The sequence below is a fragment of the Pseudophryne corroboree genome, chromosome 11 (assembly GCF_028390025.1).
Source record: "Pseudophryne corroboree isolate aPseCor3 chromosome 11, aPseCor3.hap2, whole genome shotgun sequence".
NCBI classification, from domain to species: Eukaryota; Metazoa; Chordata; class Amphibia; order Anura; family Myobatrachidae; genus Pseudophryne; species Pseudophryne corroboree.
The window spans coordinates 199,795,624-199,814,718 of record NC_086454.1 but is presented as its reverse complement, the minus strand read 5'-3'; the positions used below and the strand labels follow the sequence as shown (position 1 = coordinate 199,814,718).

At 45.0% G+C, this 19,095-nt stretch overlaps 1 protein-coding gene across 1 annotated transcript in view; it reads right to left on the bottom strand.

Moving 5' to 3' along the window:
• The window catches only part of PYGM (glycogen phosphorylase, muscle associated), a 131,323-nt gene that overhangs the window by 14,317 nt on the left and 97,911 nt on the right, over positions 1 to 19,095 (bottom strand). The window contains exons 12-15 of the mRNA XM_063945209.1: positions 18,975 to 19,089; positions 3,890 to 3,991; positions 2,175 to 2,322; positions 482 to 540 (exon numbers count right to left, since the gene is read on the bottom strand). Coding sequence (XP_063801279.1) covers positions 482 to 540; positions 2,175 to 2,322; positions 3,890 to 3,991; positions 18,975 to 19,089 — 424 coding nt within the window. The remainder of the gene's footprint in view (positions 1 to 481; positions 541 to 2,174; positions 2,323 to 3,889; positions 3,992 to 18,974; positions 19,090 to 19,095) is intronic.

The following is a 19,095-nucleotide window of genomic DNA, read 5'->3' as shown; positions in this document are numbered from 1 at the left end:
AAATATTCAGAAATACGGAATATTCCGAAATACAGACTTTTTTGAGTGAGAGTGAGGTAGGGAAACCTTTGTTTTTTGATGGCTCAATGTACACAAACTTTGTTTAATACACAAAGTTATTAAAAATATTATATTAAATGACCTTCAGGCTATGTGTGTATAAGGTGTATATGAAACTAAATGAATTGTGTGAATGTACACACACTTTGTTTAATGCACAAAGTTATAAAAAATATTGGCTAAAATTACCTTCAGGCTGTGTGTATAAGGTGTATATGTGACATAAATGCATTCTGTGCTTAGATTTAGGTCCCATCACCATGATATCTCATTATGGTATCTAATTATTCCAAAATCCGGAAAAATCCGATATGCAAAATACCTCTGGTCCCAAGCATTTTGGATAAGGGATACTCAACCTGTATATGTTTATTATGTTATATGCCTTGTGCAGGAGTATGCTAATCCTTTGTGTACTCACCTTTCCTCCAATCATCACTGTTCTGGGCACATACTGTTTGCTGGGTTCCTTCTTTATACCTGGAGAGAGACAGAGAATGAGACACAATCCTTTTAAATGCATTTTATGCCTGCGATTTGGTTCACAGTTGTGCCCATCTATGCATCAACCCCTGTCTGACTGGAACTATTGTTACAGTGATCATCAGGCTGGGATCCTTACCAAATTCCCCAGCAATCAGTACATTGAATGGTCACTCATTATCAAAGGCATGCATTACTCTGAAATGATGTTTGAAGACTTGGCTGAATTATAAAGTAACTGCTAGACACTTTGTGAACTGAAAATTACACATTAATTGTTACAGAAGCAGTCATACCCTGAATGGGGAGAAAGTCCGACCCCAAATGTCACAATGCTCCATTAGCTAGTAAGGAAAAACTCTAGAGATGGAGGATTTCACAATGATACCATTGTGCCGCACAGTGAGATAATTGTGAAATGCTCCATCTTTAGAATTTTCCAGTCTGTGTCCATTAATATAAATGAAGTTAATATCACACCTGTGGATATCCCCCTGAAATTAACTCACATATTTCAATGTTTAAATCTGCATAAAAGTTTTTTATTACATGGATTGTACAGCCTGAACCAGTGAAAGCTATTTTGGTAATTTCCACAACGATCTTTCATAGATTCACCTGTGATTTCACTGGTTACCAAATTCTGTTCTTTGTTCTTTTTTAGATCTGGTAATGTATAGGTCAATTTACCTTTGATAGATTTTCATAATCAGCTAATTGCACTACAAATCACTAATAAAATAGTCTTTTAACAATATATCCACAAATTATACTCCCTCTTAGTGATGTTTTCATTTACACTAATTCCAATCAGCACCAGTCAGATGATCGTGACTTCAGAGGCTTACACATATGATATCATGGAATTGCGTACAGGCACGCGGTGAAGATAATTGTGGATCTCTATCCAATTGGGGTTGTTATGTAGTACTCAGTACTAATGATTCTGCATCCACCTCCACCTACATTGCTGGTGCTAAATATATTGGAACCAGATAATTACATTGATGCCATATCTTTAATGCAATCCTTTTAATCTCCTCATGATTATCCCCTCCTCTACTTTCTGATAAATAGATGTCAACCACAAATACATCAGAGAAGAGCCAATCATTTATCTTTCTCCAACCCCAAGCCACCAGCCTAAGGAACGTGACTTCATGGCGACTCCTCGATACAGTAATTGCATAACTATGAGAATGCCTAAACCTAAAATGCAAGTTGCTATAAGTAAAAGAGGCACTTACATCACTCACAACTAGCTTTAGAAGGTACTACTTGATATAAAGTGTTCGTCACTGTATATTTATTTGTATAAAGGACATTGCAGCCAGTATATCTAAGACCAACATGGCCATCCACTGAAACACTGGAATCACTTTGTTTATTCCTCTCTGCAATAATTCTGTGAAAGTCAATTAAGTCAGTAATTTCCAATACATACATGCCCCCATTAGTTGCAATGGATGTACAGTATAAGTCATTTGCATTTGGACTTACTGTTGAAAAAGCTTTATAAAGCAAAACCAGTCAAAGAAACTGCTAAAGATGCGTTCTCCCTTTTCACCTGATAAAAAAGAGTCACTTTCCATGCTCTTCCACTTTGTTTTGCTCTTCCACATTACACTTACGGTTGTATAAGGTGATCACGTGTAGACAGTTCAGTAACTGACGCTTATACTCATGTATTCTCTTCACATGGATGTCAAACATGGAGCTTGGATTAATCTTCACTTTGTATTCACTCTCCAAATACCGTGAGAACTTCAGCTTGTTTTCCTAATGAGACAGAGGTAATTGTCAGGGGTAGTGGAATATCCTCCAGATTTTCCTTTCATACATATCAGTTGTTGGCTCCTTATATTATTCTCTGTCACAATTAAAAGATGAGTTGCTGCGTAGAAAACCACAGATTACAAAGACGCTTTACCAGTAGATAGAAATTGTGTTAATTATGTTGTGTCTTCACAATGATTTAGTCAATTTTCTCTGATTTAGTAAAAGTGGCTCATTAAAATACCTGAGCAGATGAAGAACTGAATTAGGCTTATTTAGGAATACTTTCAAACACAGAATAAAACCTTCTTACGACTACATACAATAAAGTCAGAGAACTGAATCATCTGGTGTTTAGGGTGGAAGGAAATGTGATAGGTCAAACTGCAGTGCACAGCTTTTATGAAGCATATTGGATGCACATTGACAGTTCCTCTCAGGAGCATATCAGCACACTAGAAATGCATTTAGCTTTTAAAGAGTTGCAATGTGCAAAAGTTAAATGTCTCATCAAGGTCCAACACTCCAACACCAAAGCCCACTTTAGAATTACTCCCCAGTGGGGTCTCAGGCCTGCTAGAAAGACATACCTACTCCCAAAAGATGGCAGAAAGTAGCTAGTATCGGGGCATGGCAGATCTCATGGAGGCCCTTCCTAAGTGCAATTACAATTATTGAATGAGGCCAGATCGTTTCCAATTCAGGGCACATACAATACAAAATGAGATAAGTGTAAATAACATTCCTCCCTTTCATATGACAAAAGATGTTCCTCTTCCAACTTTTATCTCAGTACAATTATCTTAATCTGCAAAATAAAATCTTGCTCCATACCTAGGGAGCAAGGAACACCCTTGCTCTTGGCCAAAATTTCCTACTGCGGGTGCAACCTTTTTCTTCTTGGCGCATATCTTGTGTGCATACCGACATGTATCACAATGCCGCACCGGAATCCCGTCTGCCAGTATCCCAATCAATCATAAGTATGCCGGGCAGGTTAGGGTAGGGTTAGGCTGCAGTAGGGGTGGGTGTGGTTAGGTTTAGGCTGCAGGAGGAGGGTTAGGGTTAGGCTGTGGGAGTGGTTAGGGTTAGCTGCAGGGAGAGAGGGTTAGGTTTAGGCACTAAGAATGGGGGTTAGGCACCAAGGGGTGAGGGTTAGGCTGAGGAGGAAGGGGGGGTAGGCACCGCCAGGGAGGGTAAGGGTTAGGCTGCAGGAAGGGTGGTTAAAGTTAAACTACCTACCTACCAGGTGTCTGGATCATATGTGTCGAATGTCGCTCAGTATTCTGACCGCCGGAATCCCAAGCGTCAGGATCCCAATCCGGTCAGCATCTCGATACCATCCAGGAGCACATGAATGCAGAATGCCCTACTAATGAGTGTTTTGCTCTTTGCCTTGGCTGTTTTGTTTCTCATAAAGGAGTGTGTGTGTGCATGATACGCAATGGATGTGAGAATATGACATGTAGTTGCTGTCAGAGGAGTAGATTGATGGGTATGCAGCCATGTCTCTATAACAACATTACAGAGAGAGAGAGAAGCTTAGAGCAGTTTAGGCACTGTACATTACCTGTTTGACTTTTGCAACATCTCTGATGAATCCCTCATCATTCACAAAGTTAAGCAGCTTCTTCAGCTGGTCCAGGTCTGTGATATAATCCTCCCCGATGCGCTGTGAGTACAGAGGTGCTTGTATTAAAGGGATGTAGTTATGTGACCGGCAGTAACAGTCCTTAGTAAAAGCTGGTTTATATGGCTAAGCATCCCAATGAGGTTTTTTTTTTCTTCTTTTTACTGAGGACATCATTGAGGTGTAATGTCAGAAAATTCCGATGTAACAATGGATGCAATATGTAAAAAATAATATCTGAACCTTGCATTGCAGCCATTTTGAATGAAACTATTCTGTAAAAACAGAGAAAGGTACATTCAACACAACAAAGACAGCGGCTCTATATGGGCCAGGGCACGCTGCTACAGAGGGTTTCTTTCCCACTAATGCTGATAGGAGTAAATTAATGTAACTGAGGTGATTACTGTGCAGCTAAAGCTCTGGGTTTAATGCCCAAAGCTATTCAATTATTAACCAATTTCCCTGTGTGGTAAATCCACAGCTAATGTGCAGTAACCCATAGATTATGAGTTACTTGCCCAAAATCTATGGGTTTCCCCACACGATGAGCCGCAGAGGGTGCATTTAATGGGTGTTGTTTCTCACAGTTCCTGAGGCTGTGAGGAAAAATTAGCATTAAGTGCACCCTCTGTGGCTTACAGTATGGGGTAGTGGCACTTATTACATAGCTCAGGGCAGAGTTTTACCCTGTGGCTAATTGAATCTGCCCCAAAGAGTCACTTTATACCCCTATTAATAATAACCAGCACAATTTATAGGCATAAGTGATTCTGCACAGAGAACCAAGTTATTCTGCATATCTGTTCTTATAATAGGAAGGACATATGCCTGCATATCTTAGATGAGGTCATACAAACTCCATGGAAGTCAGACCACTTTCATAGAAAAAGTAGCGTCACAGGGACTAGTCAACTTGCTGGGGATGGGCCACTACACAACATGGTCATATTAAAGCAGGTCTCCTCTTTCATGAATACCCTATGGTTTAATGAAGAATAAATATTTATAACAGCAGATACAAGTCCAATGGTTATTTCCCTATTTTGTATCAGAAACCTTTTAAATTGGGACTGCTAATGAGCTGCTTATAACACTTCCACTGCTTATCATAACAGTAGAGATCCTGGTATTGAAGCCAGCTGGTTGATTTATTCTCATACTGTGCTCTGCAATGTGCCACATTGGGCATTTGGTTGCTTTAATTTCAGTAATTTATGGAAATCATTGTTGCTGTTTTTGTGTGTTTTATTATATGTAAAGGAATGCTATCATGCCAATATATATGTTATGGTAAGAACTTACCGTTGATAACGGTATTTCTCCTAAATTCATAGGATCCACAGGATAACAATAGGATATGATGAAGCGACAGTGGATTTGCACCAATCGGTCAAAGCTTTTCTGGCCTCCAAGCATGCAACGGGGCCGTCCATCTATCCTCGCCTCCTGGCTCAGGCAAATCGGTTGTATTCCAAAGCTCAAGGCAGGAGCATCATAGATAGCCCTAATCAGGCGATAAGAACACACATGCACATCCTTCCGTACAAGAAGGAAGAGGTTAGTGAGTAAAAGGATCCTCAAATCAGGTGCATCAGGGCGGGATCCCTGTGGACTTAGGAGAAATACCGTTATCAACGGTAAGTTCTTACTATAACGTATATTTCTCCGGCAGGGTCCACAGGTTATCCACAGGGTAACAATGGGATTTTCCAAAGCAATTTAGTGGTGGGGATGCTCCTGTTTGGACAGGAGAATCCTTCGGCTGAATTCAGCGTCATGAGAGGCAAAGGTATCCAAGGCATAATGTCTAATGAATGTGTTAATAGAAGACAATGTGGCCGCCTTACATATCTGTTCTGCTGAAGCACCACGTTGTGCTGCTCATGATGGACCTACCTTACGTGTAGAGTGAGCATAGCCGGAACAGGAAGATCAGCCTGAGAATATGCTTCTGAAATCCTCATCCGAAGCCATCTTGCCAGCGTCTGCTTATCAGCAGGCCATCCTCTCTTGTGAAATCCATAGAGAATGAAAAGAGAATCTGTCTTTCTGATGGCACTGGTATGATCCACATAGATCGTTAATGCCCGGACCACGTCCCGCGATGCATCTCCCGCAGAAAGGCCCGGTACCTGGAAAGCCGGGACTACAATTTCTTCATTAAGATAAAATTTAGACACCACCTTTGGAAGATACCCAGATCTAGTTCTGAGAACTGCTTTATCTGGATAAAAAAAAATCAGAAATGGGGAATGACATGATAATGCCTCTAAATCTGATAGATACCCTTCTAGCTGACGCCATAGCCAGTAGAAAGAGAACTTTAGCTGTCAACCATTTAAGATCCACTTTATTAATTGGTTCAAACGGGGCAACTTGAAGGGCTTTCAGGACTAGACTTAAGTTCCAAGGCACTGTAGGAGGAACAAAAGGAGGTTGAATGCGCAGCATTCCCTGGAAAAAAGTATGCACATCCTGTAAATTGGCAATTTTCTTTTGGAACCATACAGTCAATGCCGACACTTGCACTCTCAAGGAAGCCACCTTCAAACCTTTATCCATTCCTGCCTGAAGGAATGCTAAGACCCTGGAAACTCTGAAAGACCTAGGGTACATTTTCAGTTCACTGCACCAATGACTATAGGTTTGCCATATTCGGTGATAAATGCGAGCTGAGGAAGGTTTCCTTGCTCTGATAATAGTTTGAATTATCAGTTGTGATAATCCTCTTGACTTCAGGATAGAGGTTTCAAGAGCCACGCCATCAAAGACAGTTGATCCAGATGTCTGTGATAAAAAGGACCCTGCATCAGTAGATCTGGATGTTCAGGGAGCAGAAGTGGATTATCCATCGACATCCTCTGCAGATCTGTGTACCAATGCCTATTAGTATCACAGCACCTTTTCCTTGCTTTATCTTTCTCACCACCCTGGGTAATAGGGTGATTGGAGGAAAGTCCCATCTCTCCGACAGGGCATCCACAAAGATCGCTGGAATCCTTTGTTCTTGACCCGTATGCGAGCACTTTGTTGTTCAGATGGGACGCCATGAGATCCATCTCTGGCAAATCCCACTTGTCTACTAGAGTCTGTAAGACCTCCGGGTGTAGAGCCCATTCGCTTGCCTGAACGGCGTGTCGACTGAGAAAGTCCGCATCCCAGTTTAGGACTCCCAGAACGAACACTGCGGACAAGGCTGGATGATGATGTTCTGCCCACTTTAATATGTGACTTACCTCCTTCATCGCTTTTCGGCTGCAAGTTCCTCCCTGATGGTTGAGGTACGCTACTGCCGTCGCATTGTCTGAGCATATCTGGACTGGTTTTCCCTGAAGAATGTCCTTTGTCTGAATCAGTGCCATGTATATGGCCTGAAGTTCCAATATATTTATTGGCAGGCAACTTTCTTCCTTGGTTCATTGCCCATGAAAACACAACCTTCCTGACACTGCTCCCCAGCCCTGTAGACTGGCATCTGTCGTCAGAAATTCCCAATCTGATATCCAAAAGGGTCTCCCCTTGTCCAGATGGGATGTCTGTAGCCACCAGGCTAATGACCTTCTTACTTCTAACGTAAGAACCATAGTCTGTGTGTTTATCGTCTGATGCAACCCATTTCATTTGGCCAGAATCAGACGCTGCAGAGGCCTCGAATGGAATTGTACATACTCCACCATGTCGAATTTGACACCATCAATCCCATCACACGCAATGCTGCGTGAATGGATACCCTTTGACTGTGTAGCAGCTCCTGAATCCTTGACTGAACCTTGGATATCTTGTTCAGAAGTAAAATTACTCTCTGAAACCTTGAATCCAGTACAGCCTCCAAGTGAGTCATCCGCTGTGACGGAACCAAAGACGATTTTGCCAAATTTATGATCCACATGTGATTCTGCAGACATGTTATTGTCTGTTGCAGATGACATAAGAGCAATTCCTGTGTCTGTGCCAGGATTAAAAGATCATCGAGGTATGGAAATATTCTTATCCACTGCTGGCGGAGGTAAGCTGCCATTACCATCATAATCTTGGTAAATACCCTGGGGGCTGTGGCTAACCCAAAAGGTAGGGCCTGGAACTGAAAATGCTGTTGGAGGATAGCGAATCTGAGATAGCACTGATGGGACAGTGCTATAGGAACATGTAGGTAAGCATCCTGTATATCCAGCGATACCATATTATCCCCTGGCACCATGGCCAAAATGATGGAACGTAACGTCTCCATGTGAGCACTTTGAGTTTGAGAATGCGCCGAAATTACCCATTTGGCTTCTGAACTAAAAACAGGTTGGAGTAAAACCCCTGTACTCATTGTGCAGGTGTGATACCCACGTTTGGGTATCCCTGCTGCATGTCATTGCAGCCCTAATGGCAGCCAGTGCTGCCTGAGAGACTTTCTAGCAAAAAGGCACTGTTAGGGTTAAAACCCCTTACCTGGTGCCTGTTTATAACTGGGGCACTGGGACCCAGGACCGTCGGCCAGATACCAAAAAGCGGGAAGCCTGCGATCCTGTGTGATTGGAGGAGGGCGCGCGGGAAAGAAGGAGGGCCCATAACATAAGGAGTTGAGTTGCTGCGGAGGAGAGGAGACTACCGCTGACCACCGCCGCACGCAGGAAGAGAGCCGCGGCCGAGGCGGACCGGAGCCGTGTGAAGAGAGGAGACGGAGAGCGGAGTGCGGCAAGGGAGAGCCGCGCTGTGAAGGAGAGAGCCGCAGCCGTGACCCTGGGACCCGAGAGGCAGGCTGTCTGGGAGCGCGTCAGGGAGGAGAAGGAGAGCCGCAGCAGAGTGCACAAGCCAGCCGCTGACGCCAGCCGGGACCCGCTGATCACTCTCCCGCCTGTCAGCCGCTAAGAAGAGAGCGCTGAGCTGCCGCAGTGCCAGGAGCCGGGACCAGACCGCAGTATCTCATCTGCGAGCTGCTGGGGAGGCAGAATACTAATTAAGGGTAAGCCTCAGGGGAACCCCCATGCCACAGACATCGGGACACTTTAGCTCTCACCACCTTGCCTACCGTCCCCAATCCAGCCAAATACTTCTGGCCTAACTGACACCTATAGTGCCGCAGTAGGAGGCACAAGAACTGCCTCACAGAGAAACAAAATAGGGGCATAGTGCCCAGAACTCAGCTGCCTCACACTAAATAAGTAAAAGCCTGTCCGAGTTATCTTCAGGGATGAAGTCAGAGTTAATGTCCCAGACTGTCAAGTAGAGATGGCTACTGACTCACTGTCTCAACACAGTGACTCGAATCATCAGGAAGTATGAATGATTCGAGTCACTCACTGTTTAATGAGTCGAGACAGCTGCAGCAGCAGCCTCTCTCAGCCAGAGGGAGGAAACTCAGTGTGTCCTTCAGTCAGTGTGTTCTGCTGTGTGTCTTTAGCTGTGATTGGCCAGAGGCTATACCAGGTGACACCCAGTGGAAGGGGGGAGGGAGCAGTCACGACTCACCAGTCAGTGAGTGCTGTGCTGCTGTGCCTGAGTCATGTCATGAATCATGATTCATCCTGAGTCTGCCAGTGAGTTGAGACAGTTGTACACTGTGTAGACTCAGTGACTCAGTGGATGGATCTGATTCATGCAGCATAAGCCTGCAGGAGGTGGAGCCCCTGTGGTACAGGGCTCTCAGCTCAGTGTTCTCAACTCACTGTTCCTGCTCAATGTGATTGTGGGTGGCAAACACCCTGGAGTCTAGATAGAGGATAATATAATAAATCCAAGTCCACCTAAAATCATCCAATTAGCAAAGTATACAAAGTAAAAAAAAATGTTTTTATTTGGTTTAGTTACAGACTGAATGATGTGTTTCATGGCTGTTAAGCTTTCTCTCCTCAGCCAGAAGTAATGTGCATATTCTGTAACTAGTGTGCAATAAGTGGTTATTAATAATATATCAACATAACAGTGAATCTATGTTAATATATTATTAACAATCAGTGCATAAGCAGCTGCCTCCCCCAGATACACTGCACAATCACTGCAGCTGAATAACTCCCTCCATGGGGTATATTTACTAACATTCGTAATTCTCCCGATTTGGTGGGAGAATAATCACGAATGACATCGAAAGTGTAAAACTGCAACTTTTTGAATTTGTTACGACGGATTTACTAAGCTGTCGTATTCGGGTTTTTCATTTGTTCCGATGTCGATGTCATTCGTGTTTTTTTTTTTAATTTTTACGGCAGTGATTAGCAAAACACTGCCGACTTTTTTACAATGAATCTCGGCCGGATCTGTGTGATCCGTGCTGGGGTTCATTTTTTTTTTTTTTTTTTAAATTAAACACTGTAAAATCCAAAAAAAAAATTGCGTGGGGTCCCCTCTCCTAAGCATAACCAGCCTCGGGCTCTTTGAGCCGATCCTGGTTGCAAAAATATGGGGAAAAAATTGACAGGGGTTCCCCCATATTTAAGCAACCAGCATCGGGCTCTGCGCCTGGTCCTGGTTCCAAAAATACGGGGGACAAAAAGAGTAGGGGTCCCCCGTATTTTTAAAACCAGCACCGGGCTCCACTAGCTGGACAGATAATGCCACAGCCGGGGGTCACTTTTATATAGTGCCCTGCGGCCGTGGCATCAAAAATCCAACTAGTCACCCCTGGCCGGGGTACCCTGGGGGAGTGGGGACCCCTTCAATCAAGGGGTCCCCCCCCCCCAGCCACCCAAGGGCCAGGGGTGAAGCCCGAGGCTGTCCCCCCCCATCCAATGGGCTGCGGATGGGGGGGCTGATAGCCTTTTGTGATAATGAAAAGATATTGTTTTTAGTAGCAGTACTACAAGGCCCAGCAAGCCTCCCCCGCATGCTGGTACTTGGAGAACCACAAGTACCAGCATGCGGCGGAAAAACGGGCCCGCTGGTACCTGTAGTACTACTACTAAAAAAACACCCAAAAAAAGACAAGACACACACACCGTGAAAGTAAAGATTTATTACATACATGCACACAAACATACATACATACTTACCTTATGTTCACACGAGGGTCTGTCCTCTTCTCCAGTAGAATCCAAGGGGTACCTGTTGAATAAATTCTACTCACCAGATCCCGGGTCCCAGGGTCCTCGGGGCAACCATTTGTAATCCAGGTACTTGAATAAAATAACAAAACGGAAAGCCGAGCCACGAACTGAAAGGGGCCCCATGTTTTTCACATGGGACTCCTTTCCCCGAATGCCAGAAACCCACTCTGACTGATGTCTAAGTGGGTTTCTTCAGCCAATCAGGGAGCGCTACATTGTAGCACCCTCCTGATCGGCTGTGTGCTCCTGTACTGTCTGACAGGCGGCACACGGCAGTGTTACAATGTAGCGCCTATGCGCTCCATTGTAACCAATGGTGGGAACTTTCTGCTCAGCGGTGACGTCACTTTAGGTCAACCGCAGGGCAGAAAGTTCCCACCATTGGTTACAATGGAGCGCATAGGCGCTACATTGTAACACTGCCGTGTGCCGCCTGTCAGACAGTACAGGAGCACACAGCCGATCAGGAGGGTGCTACAACGTAGCGCTCCCTGATTGGCTGAAGAAACCCACTTAGACATCAGTCAGAGTGGGTTTCTGGCATTCGGGGAAAGGAGTCCCATGTGAAAAACATGGGGCCCCTTTCAGTTCGTGGCTCGGCTTTCCGTTTTGTTATTTTATTCAAGTACCTGGATTACAAATGGTTGCCCCGAGGACCCTGGGACCCGGGATCTGGTGAGTAGAATTTATTCAACAGGTACCCCTTGGATTCTACTGGAGAAGAGGACAGACCCTCGTGTGAACATAAGGTAAGTATGTATGTATGTTTGTGTGCATGTATGTAATAAATCTTTACTTTCACGGTGTGTGTGTCTTGTCTTTTTTTGGGTATTTTTTTAGTAGTAGTACTACAGGTACCAGCGGGCCCGTTTTTCCGCCGCATGCTGGTACTTGTGGTTCTCCAAGTACCAGCATGCGGGGGAGGCTTGCTGGGCCTTGTAGTACTGCTACTAAAAACAATATCTTTTCATTATCACAAAAGGCTATCAGCCCCCCCATCCGCAGCCCATTGGATGGGGGGGGACAGCCTCGGGCTTCACCCCTGGCCCTTGGGTGGCTGGGGGGGGGACCCCTTGATTGAAGGGGTCCCCACTCCCCCAGGGTACCCCGGCCAGGGGTGACTAGTTGGATTTTTGATGCCACGGCCGCAGGGCACTATATAAAAGTGACCCCCGGCTGTGGCATTATCTGTCCAGCTAGTGGAGCCCGGTGCTGGTTTTAAAAATACGGGGGACCCCTACTCTTTTTGTCCCCCGTATTTTTGGAACCAGGACCAGGCGCAGAGCCCGATGCTGGTTGCTTAAATATGGGGGAACCCCTGTCAATTTTTTCCCCATATTTCTGCAACCAGGATCGGCTCAAAGAGCCCGAGGCTGGTTATGCTTAGGAGGGGGGACCCCACGCAATTTTTTTTAAAGAAAATAACCACTTTCCCACCCCTTCCCACTGATATACATGCACGGATCTCATGGATCCCTGCATGCCTATACAATCACGGATTAAAAAAGCAGGTCTGTTTTTTTTTAGCACTTTTTTACGAGTTGTAATTTTTCACGGCAGTGTTTGTTTTTTTTTTGCTTTGCACTTCTTAGTAAATTACCGAGATTCATACTTAAACAGCCGCGTTTTGACCGATGGTGTATTCATTTGTATTTTTTTTGTTGGACTTCCAAAAAATTACGAATGCCCTCATCACTGCCGTGATTATTGCTTAGTAAATTACCGAGATGACACTTTGATGAAAAAACGGCATCTCGGTCAAAATCGGGACCTTAGTAAATTTACCCCCATGAGTCCAGCACTGATCTGCCAGCACTGGCAATTTACTGATTCATGTGCAGTCTCTGCAATACATTCCACTACAAATGAGTCATGACTCATGTGCCGAGACACTGACTCGAGACACTTCACTGAACTGAGTCATGTGTCTCAACTCAGTTCAGTGAATCACTTTGCCCATGACTACTGTCAAGTGCTACTAGTACACTAGAGGCATTATATTCCTTATGCACACCAGCCTTAACCTCATTTCCTCAGGCGCATGAATCAGCTCTATCTCTGCGCCCTGGTGAATCCTACTGGCTGTATTTCATCCTACACAAGGCAGGTTTACTTGCGAAACTTGTCCTGCCTGTTACAGTGACATTTAGTAAATAATGCCTTACCTTGGAGAGGAGGCTTACAGTAAACTAACATTTGTTTTCCTGGATCTTCATTACATTGACCCATGCCAGTTACCTCTCCGGGTATATGCCATTGACCCCAATATACAAGGTGACTTTCGTGACCCATCTAAACTTATACGTATGGACTTCTCCGGATTGTGTGTAACATTACAGGTTTTCTTTTATTTGAGTTCATACCACCACCTATCGGCTCGTTAGTATACTGTTTGAACATTCTTGAACCAACCTTACTAAATGTTGTTGGGGGTTTTACTGTTCTGAACAGTACTTATGCTGACATAGTGATACATTCATGTCTATTATGCAAATGATATGTGATATTCAACGCTGTGCCTTTTTGAGGCAAACTTGATTTACTAGCTAACACTTGAATTCATAGAAAAGGTGACTATCCTTTTCCCTGATTTAATAAACGTGCTGTCACAATCCATTTGCGTTTCCTTTATCCGTGGGGTCCTCCTTGGTGTGTCCATTCTCCTGCCACAGGCTCCTAGAAGGAGGAGCTACGAGAGGTCCTGAATCCACGTCAGGTCCCGTCATCCGCATCATCTGGAAACACAGGTACGACACTACACCATCACAGGGGCAGACATTACACAGGAGGAACTGGAATGACTACTCCTGACTGAAGCAATTTCTGGACTGCATCTAACAAAGCCTTGGCCTTCATCTCTACCCGAGATGGACTGGTACAAATATACCTTCGAGGAGGGTGCTTCTTGAAGGCAAACGCATAACCTAGAGATACCATGCATCTGTTGTATACTGCTGCCAGATCTGTGCAAACTGAAAAAGCCGGCCCCCCACACTGGGGACCCCCAGGTGGGGGCCTGCACCATCAGGCTGATGGCTTATTATCTGTTTTCCCAACCAGTCCTTTGGTAGCCCAATGCTTTTTAGCAGGGGTGGCCAACCAGTCAGAGGCAAAGAGCCAGAAAGGATCTGTAGTCAAGAGCAAGAGCCACTATCATGCGCGCACGCAAATATGAGGGCGTTGCCTAGTTGTAACAAAGCCACACCCCATTTTTGTGTGCACACCTTTTGGTATGACGTTTGTAGAAGTATGACCTCGTATCATAACCCAGTTTTTCGTCATGTTGTACAGTGCCAGATACATATAATGCCCGAGTACAGTGCCACGCACATATAAAAACGCCAGAAAACGGGTGCCTCCACAGTGCCAGATACATATATGCCCCCACAGTGCCAGATACACATGTCCCCAGAGCCAGATACATATGTCCCCACAGTGCCAGCTATGCCCCACAGTGCCAGCTATATCCCACAGTGCCAGATACACATGTCCCCACAGTGCCAGATACACATGTCCCCACAGTGCCAGATACACATGTCCCCACAGTGCCTGCTATGCCCCCAGTGCCAGATATGCCCCAAGTACAAGATACACATGTCCCCACAGTGCCTACTATGCTCCCAGTGCCAGATATGCTCCCAGTGCCTGCTATGCTCTCAGTGCCAGATATTCCCCCAGTGCCAGATATACGTCCCCCCAGTGCCTGCTATGCACCCAGTGCCAGCTATGCCCTCAGTGCCAGATATGCCCCCAGTGCCAGATATGCCCCCAGTGCCAGATATGGCCCCAGTGCCAGATATGGCCCCAGTGCCAGATATATATGACCCCACAGTGCCAGATACACATGTCCCCACAGTGCCAGATATGCCCCAATGCCTGCTATCCCCAGTGCCAGATATGCCCCCAGTGTCAGATACACATGTCCCCACAGTGCCTGCTATGCTCCCAGTGCCAGATATGCTCCCAGTGCCTGCTATGCTCCCAGTGCCAGAGATTCCCTCAGTGCCAGATACACATGTCCCCACAGTGCCTGCTATGCCCCCAGTGCCAGCTATGCCCCCAGTATACTACAGATACACATGTCCCTACAGTGCTCACCAGCTCCCCCGCTCCCCTCTCCGCGCTGCTGCTTCTTCTCTCCAGCGTCTATCTTGAATTAGGTGCCGGTTCGTGAGCTTATCAAAGCTCGCGGTCCGGCAGCCAATCAGAAGCCTTAGCTGCCGGTCCGCGAGCTCTGATTGGCTCGCAGGCCACCGCTGTATTGAAGCGAGACACCGCTGCCGTCGAGGCGTGCGTGTGTCTGGAGCTGGGGGCAGCGGTGGCCAGGAGCCGGCCGAGCCGCATGCGGCAGATGAAAGAGCCGCATGCGGCTTGAGAGCCGCAGGTTGGCCACCGCTGCTTTTTAGTCTTACCAGACTCTCTGTATTGAGGCTGCTTGCCATCACTTTTTCCTTTAGCTTTTCTTTGAGACAGAAAGGTGCCAAAAAGGCAGAACTTTAGGTTTGAAATTGTATGTGGAAGGAAACTTTACTTTCTTGGAGTATACTTCCGACTCCAGAATAACTGTCAACTTTTTACCAAAAAGAATATCTCCAGAAAAGGGCAAAGATTCCAAAACCTTCTTAGATTCGGAATCAGCTTTCCACGTACGTAGCCAAACTGCTCTGCAAGCAACTATTGTTGAAGCTGATGCCCTGGAGGCAATAGTACCCATATCCAATGTTGCTTCTTCCAAGAACATTGCAGCCTGTTTTATATGTGCTATATGGGTTTTTTGCTCTCTAGAAGCTATTAAAAAATCCCTCTCCAATGCATCAGCCCAGGCAGCCACTGCCTTTTCCATCCAAGCTAAGGCCATGGCTGGCCTTCTGACTGCCCCAGACAGGGAAAAAAAATTTTTAGAAAACCATCCACTCTCCTATCCGTGACATCATTTAATGATGTTGAAGACAAAGGTATTGTAGATTTTCGCACTAATCGAATTACATGCGTATCTACTTTAGGAGCAACCTCTCTTTTTAAACAATCCCCAGCTGGAAGAGGATAATTGGAATTCCATTTCTTAGGAATTCTAAACTTCTTATTGGGCGTAGCCCAAGCCTCTTCCATGATTTCCATCAGCTGATCTGATCCTGGAAACTCAGTCTTAACTATTTTGGGATGTTTAAACACAGGTGCCTTGGTTTTTAACACAGGCTCTGCTGAATCCTCTAAGGACAGAATGGCTTTCATAGCTTTAATTAACACAGCTATATCCACTGAGCTGAGACCTTCCTCCTCCTCTTTGTATGCCGAAGTAGAATTAATTGAGCTTTCATCTTCCGATGAATCCTCATCTGAATCATGTGTAGCCTGTGAGGTTGAAGATTTACTTACCAATGGCTTATCAGCTTGTTTCTTTTGAGAGGCTGCTGCTGGAAGTGATGCACCATAGGTGGGGAGCTGCATGTAAGGGTTAATAGTGTAACCTATTCCTGGTACAGGAGTTGGAGGAATTATCCGTTCAGCTATACTGGATAAAGTCTGTGCAAACATAGCCCACGGTGGATCCATCTGCACCTGAATCTGCCTTGTATTTTTCAATAATTCCTGGTGAAAGCTATAACAATTTGCACACAAACCATCCTGAACTAGACCCTGAGAGGATAACACAGCTTTGCAAGACAAACATGACATGAGTGTTGGTGTTGCTGTGAGTGTACCTTCCTCACCTTTGCCACTCTTAGACATGATAAATAATCAACACTTCCACAGTGTACTACACAATTTGTGACTGTAATCACTTTAAGCTTCTTAAAGTGACATACAATCCGACCCTACCCATGCACCAGCATTGAGGATCGGAATAAACAAAACTGACAGAAATATAGTAAAGTCAGCGATCATACTAGCAGTCAGTCACATGTTATACATTAGTATAATAAGCAATATGAGCACATCATCAACTACAACTACATTTTAAGTATGTAGGAGAACATATTACTGCATCATGTTTAAACAGATCTAACGTATTCAGACGCATTGCGAAAGAAACAACAGTAAATGTATACAGACTCATATGCAATAGGCACTTATCTAACTACTCGTACTCAAAAGGATAGATAGAGACTTAGTGCTGTATTACCCGTACTCAGTAGAGTGGAATACAGGGAGACTCACCTCGTTTCCAGGGCTGATGAATATGTTAGCGAATGCTGAGTGGATCGAGACGCTACTAGTGTACACTGCCACTCCATGAACCTATAGTGAACACAGACGCTCAGTGAATACAGTCACACAGCCGCCTATGCTGCGACTGGGTCCCCTTCATGTACAACGTATGAGATGGAAGCGGGAAACAGTTCATGGCGAGAGACTCGGAGGAAACTGGTCATGAACCGGGGGGAGGGGCGACCAGGAGAGCGTCTGACTCACCACTGCTGACATCAACCCTAGGGATCGCAGCCTCATACTAATCCTGGAGCCTCTAATCCCTAAGGCCTAGCGCTGGTGCACCCGGGGTGGCAGCCGCGTCAGCGACTGTTTGGTAGTCTCCTCCCAAAACAGTGCGGCTGTGTCCGTATTCCCCTACTAAGCGGAACCGATGCCTTACCTTCTCCCCATGCTCTGGCCACAGCCTTGTAACGTCTGCTGGACCTGCTAGTATATCCGACACAGGCGACCGCCGAAACAGCACTGTACTCATGGGTAAGCATTGTCGTGATCCTCGGAGAGTTGTTGGAGCGACTCTTTCTACGGTACATATAAGACGCTGAAAGATCACTCAAGAAAAAATAGACTATAAAAATAAAATAAGAAAGCTTATGGCTGCTAAAAACTAGCAGCCCTCTGACCATGGTCCGGCTCTTGCAGCAGCAAACAAAAAACTGATTTCCCAGGAGGTGGGAATATATGGACGGGCCTGTTGCATGCTGGGAGGGCGGAAAAGCTTTGACCGATTGGTGCAAATCCGCTGTCGCTTCATCATATCCCATTGTTATCCTGTGGATAACCTGTGGACCCTGGGATTTATAATTGTATGTGTTTTATTTTCTTATACCATCTTGACAAGTGAAAATGTAACAAAGCACAGTCCATATTTCCAATGCTGTTTTGCTAGAACCTCTAAAAATTTTTGCAGTACTTAAAGTCATATTCATCATCAATTATTCGATAAATAGCAATCTTTTTTGTTCATTCAAGATTTAGCATTTTTCCTGCCTAAAGTCATCATCTGTGAATTGTTTAAAAATTGTTATTGTTGTTGACTGAGAAGGTCTTCATAGAAATCAAGGGGTTCTTCTAAAGAAGATACAAGGAAATGTTTCCCATTGCAACCAATCAGATTAAGGCTATCATTTATCCAGTACATTCTTTAAATTTATAGCACAAATCTAATTGGTTGCTAAAGAGACCGCCTCCATTGCCTTGCCTTGTCCGTTATATCCACTGGCATGTTTATTAATGCTAGTACATCTCATGTAAAAGGGTCTGAAAATAGGACCCAATGTTTCATGTTACACCAGCTAAACATATTGCAGAAACAAGTAGCGGTATGCCACTGCTAATAGATGCACTACCAAGGACATATGAAGAGTGATGAGGGCCCGTGTGCAGCCTCCATTCGGGACCCCCCAGGCTCTTTTCTGTGAATGCGCCAGTTTCTGGAAAAATGGGGCAGGCCCCATTTTTCAGTGATTTCTATAGTACGCATGCTCAGATCTCTGGAACATGGTGGTTGTGTCATGTTTGCGGTGATATCTGAGCAACAGATCTCCGTAAACATGGCACTTGGGTTGTGTTCCGTGAAATCAGCAGTGCTGTGTGCACCACACACCCTGCACATAGGGGCCCACGTACACCATACAACCTGCGCCCATTATAGATACGCCCATGGACATAAGTTTGTTTTTACAATAATTTTTTAGAAAAGAAAAATGCCAGTGCGGACAAGGCCTTCACATTGTGCTACAAGCAACAAATTGTATTAAACACATACAACACTCTCCTCCTACCTCTGCTATGACTTCTGCCAGGCCTGGGTTACACAACACCAGCCAACGCCGTGGTGTGATGCCATTAGTCTTGTTCTGGAATTTGTGGGGGTCCATTTCATAGAAGTCATGGAAACTACAA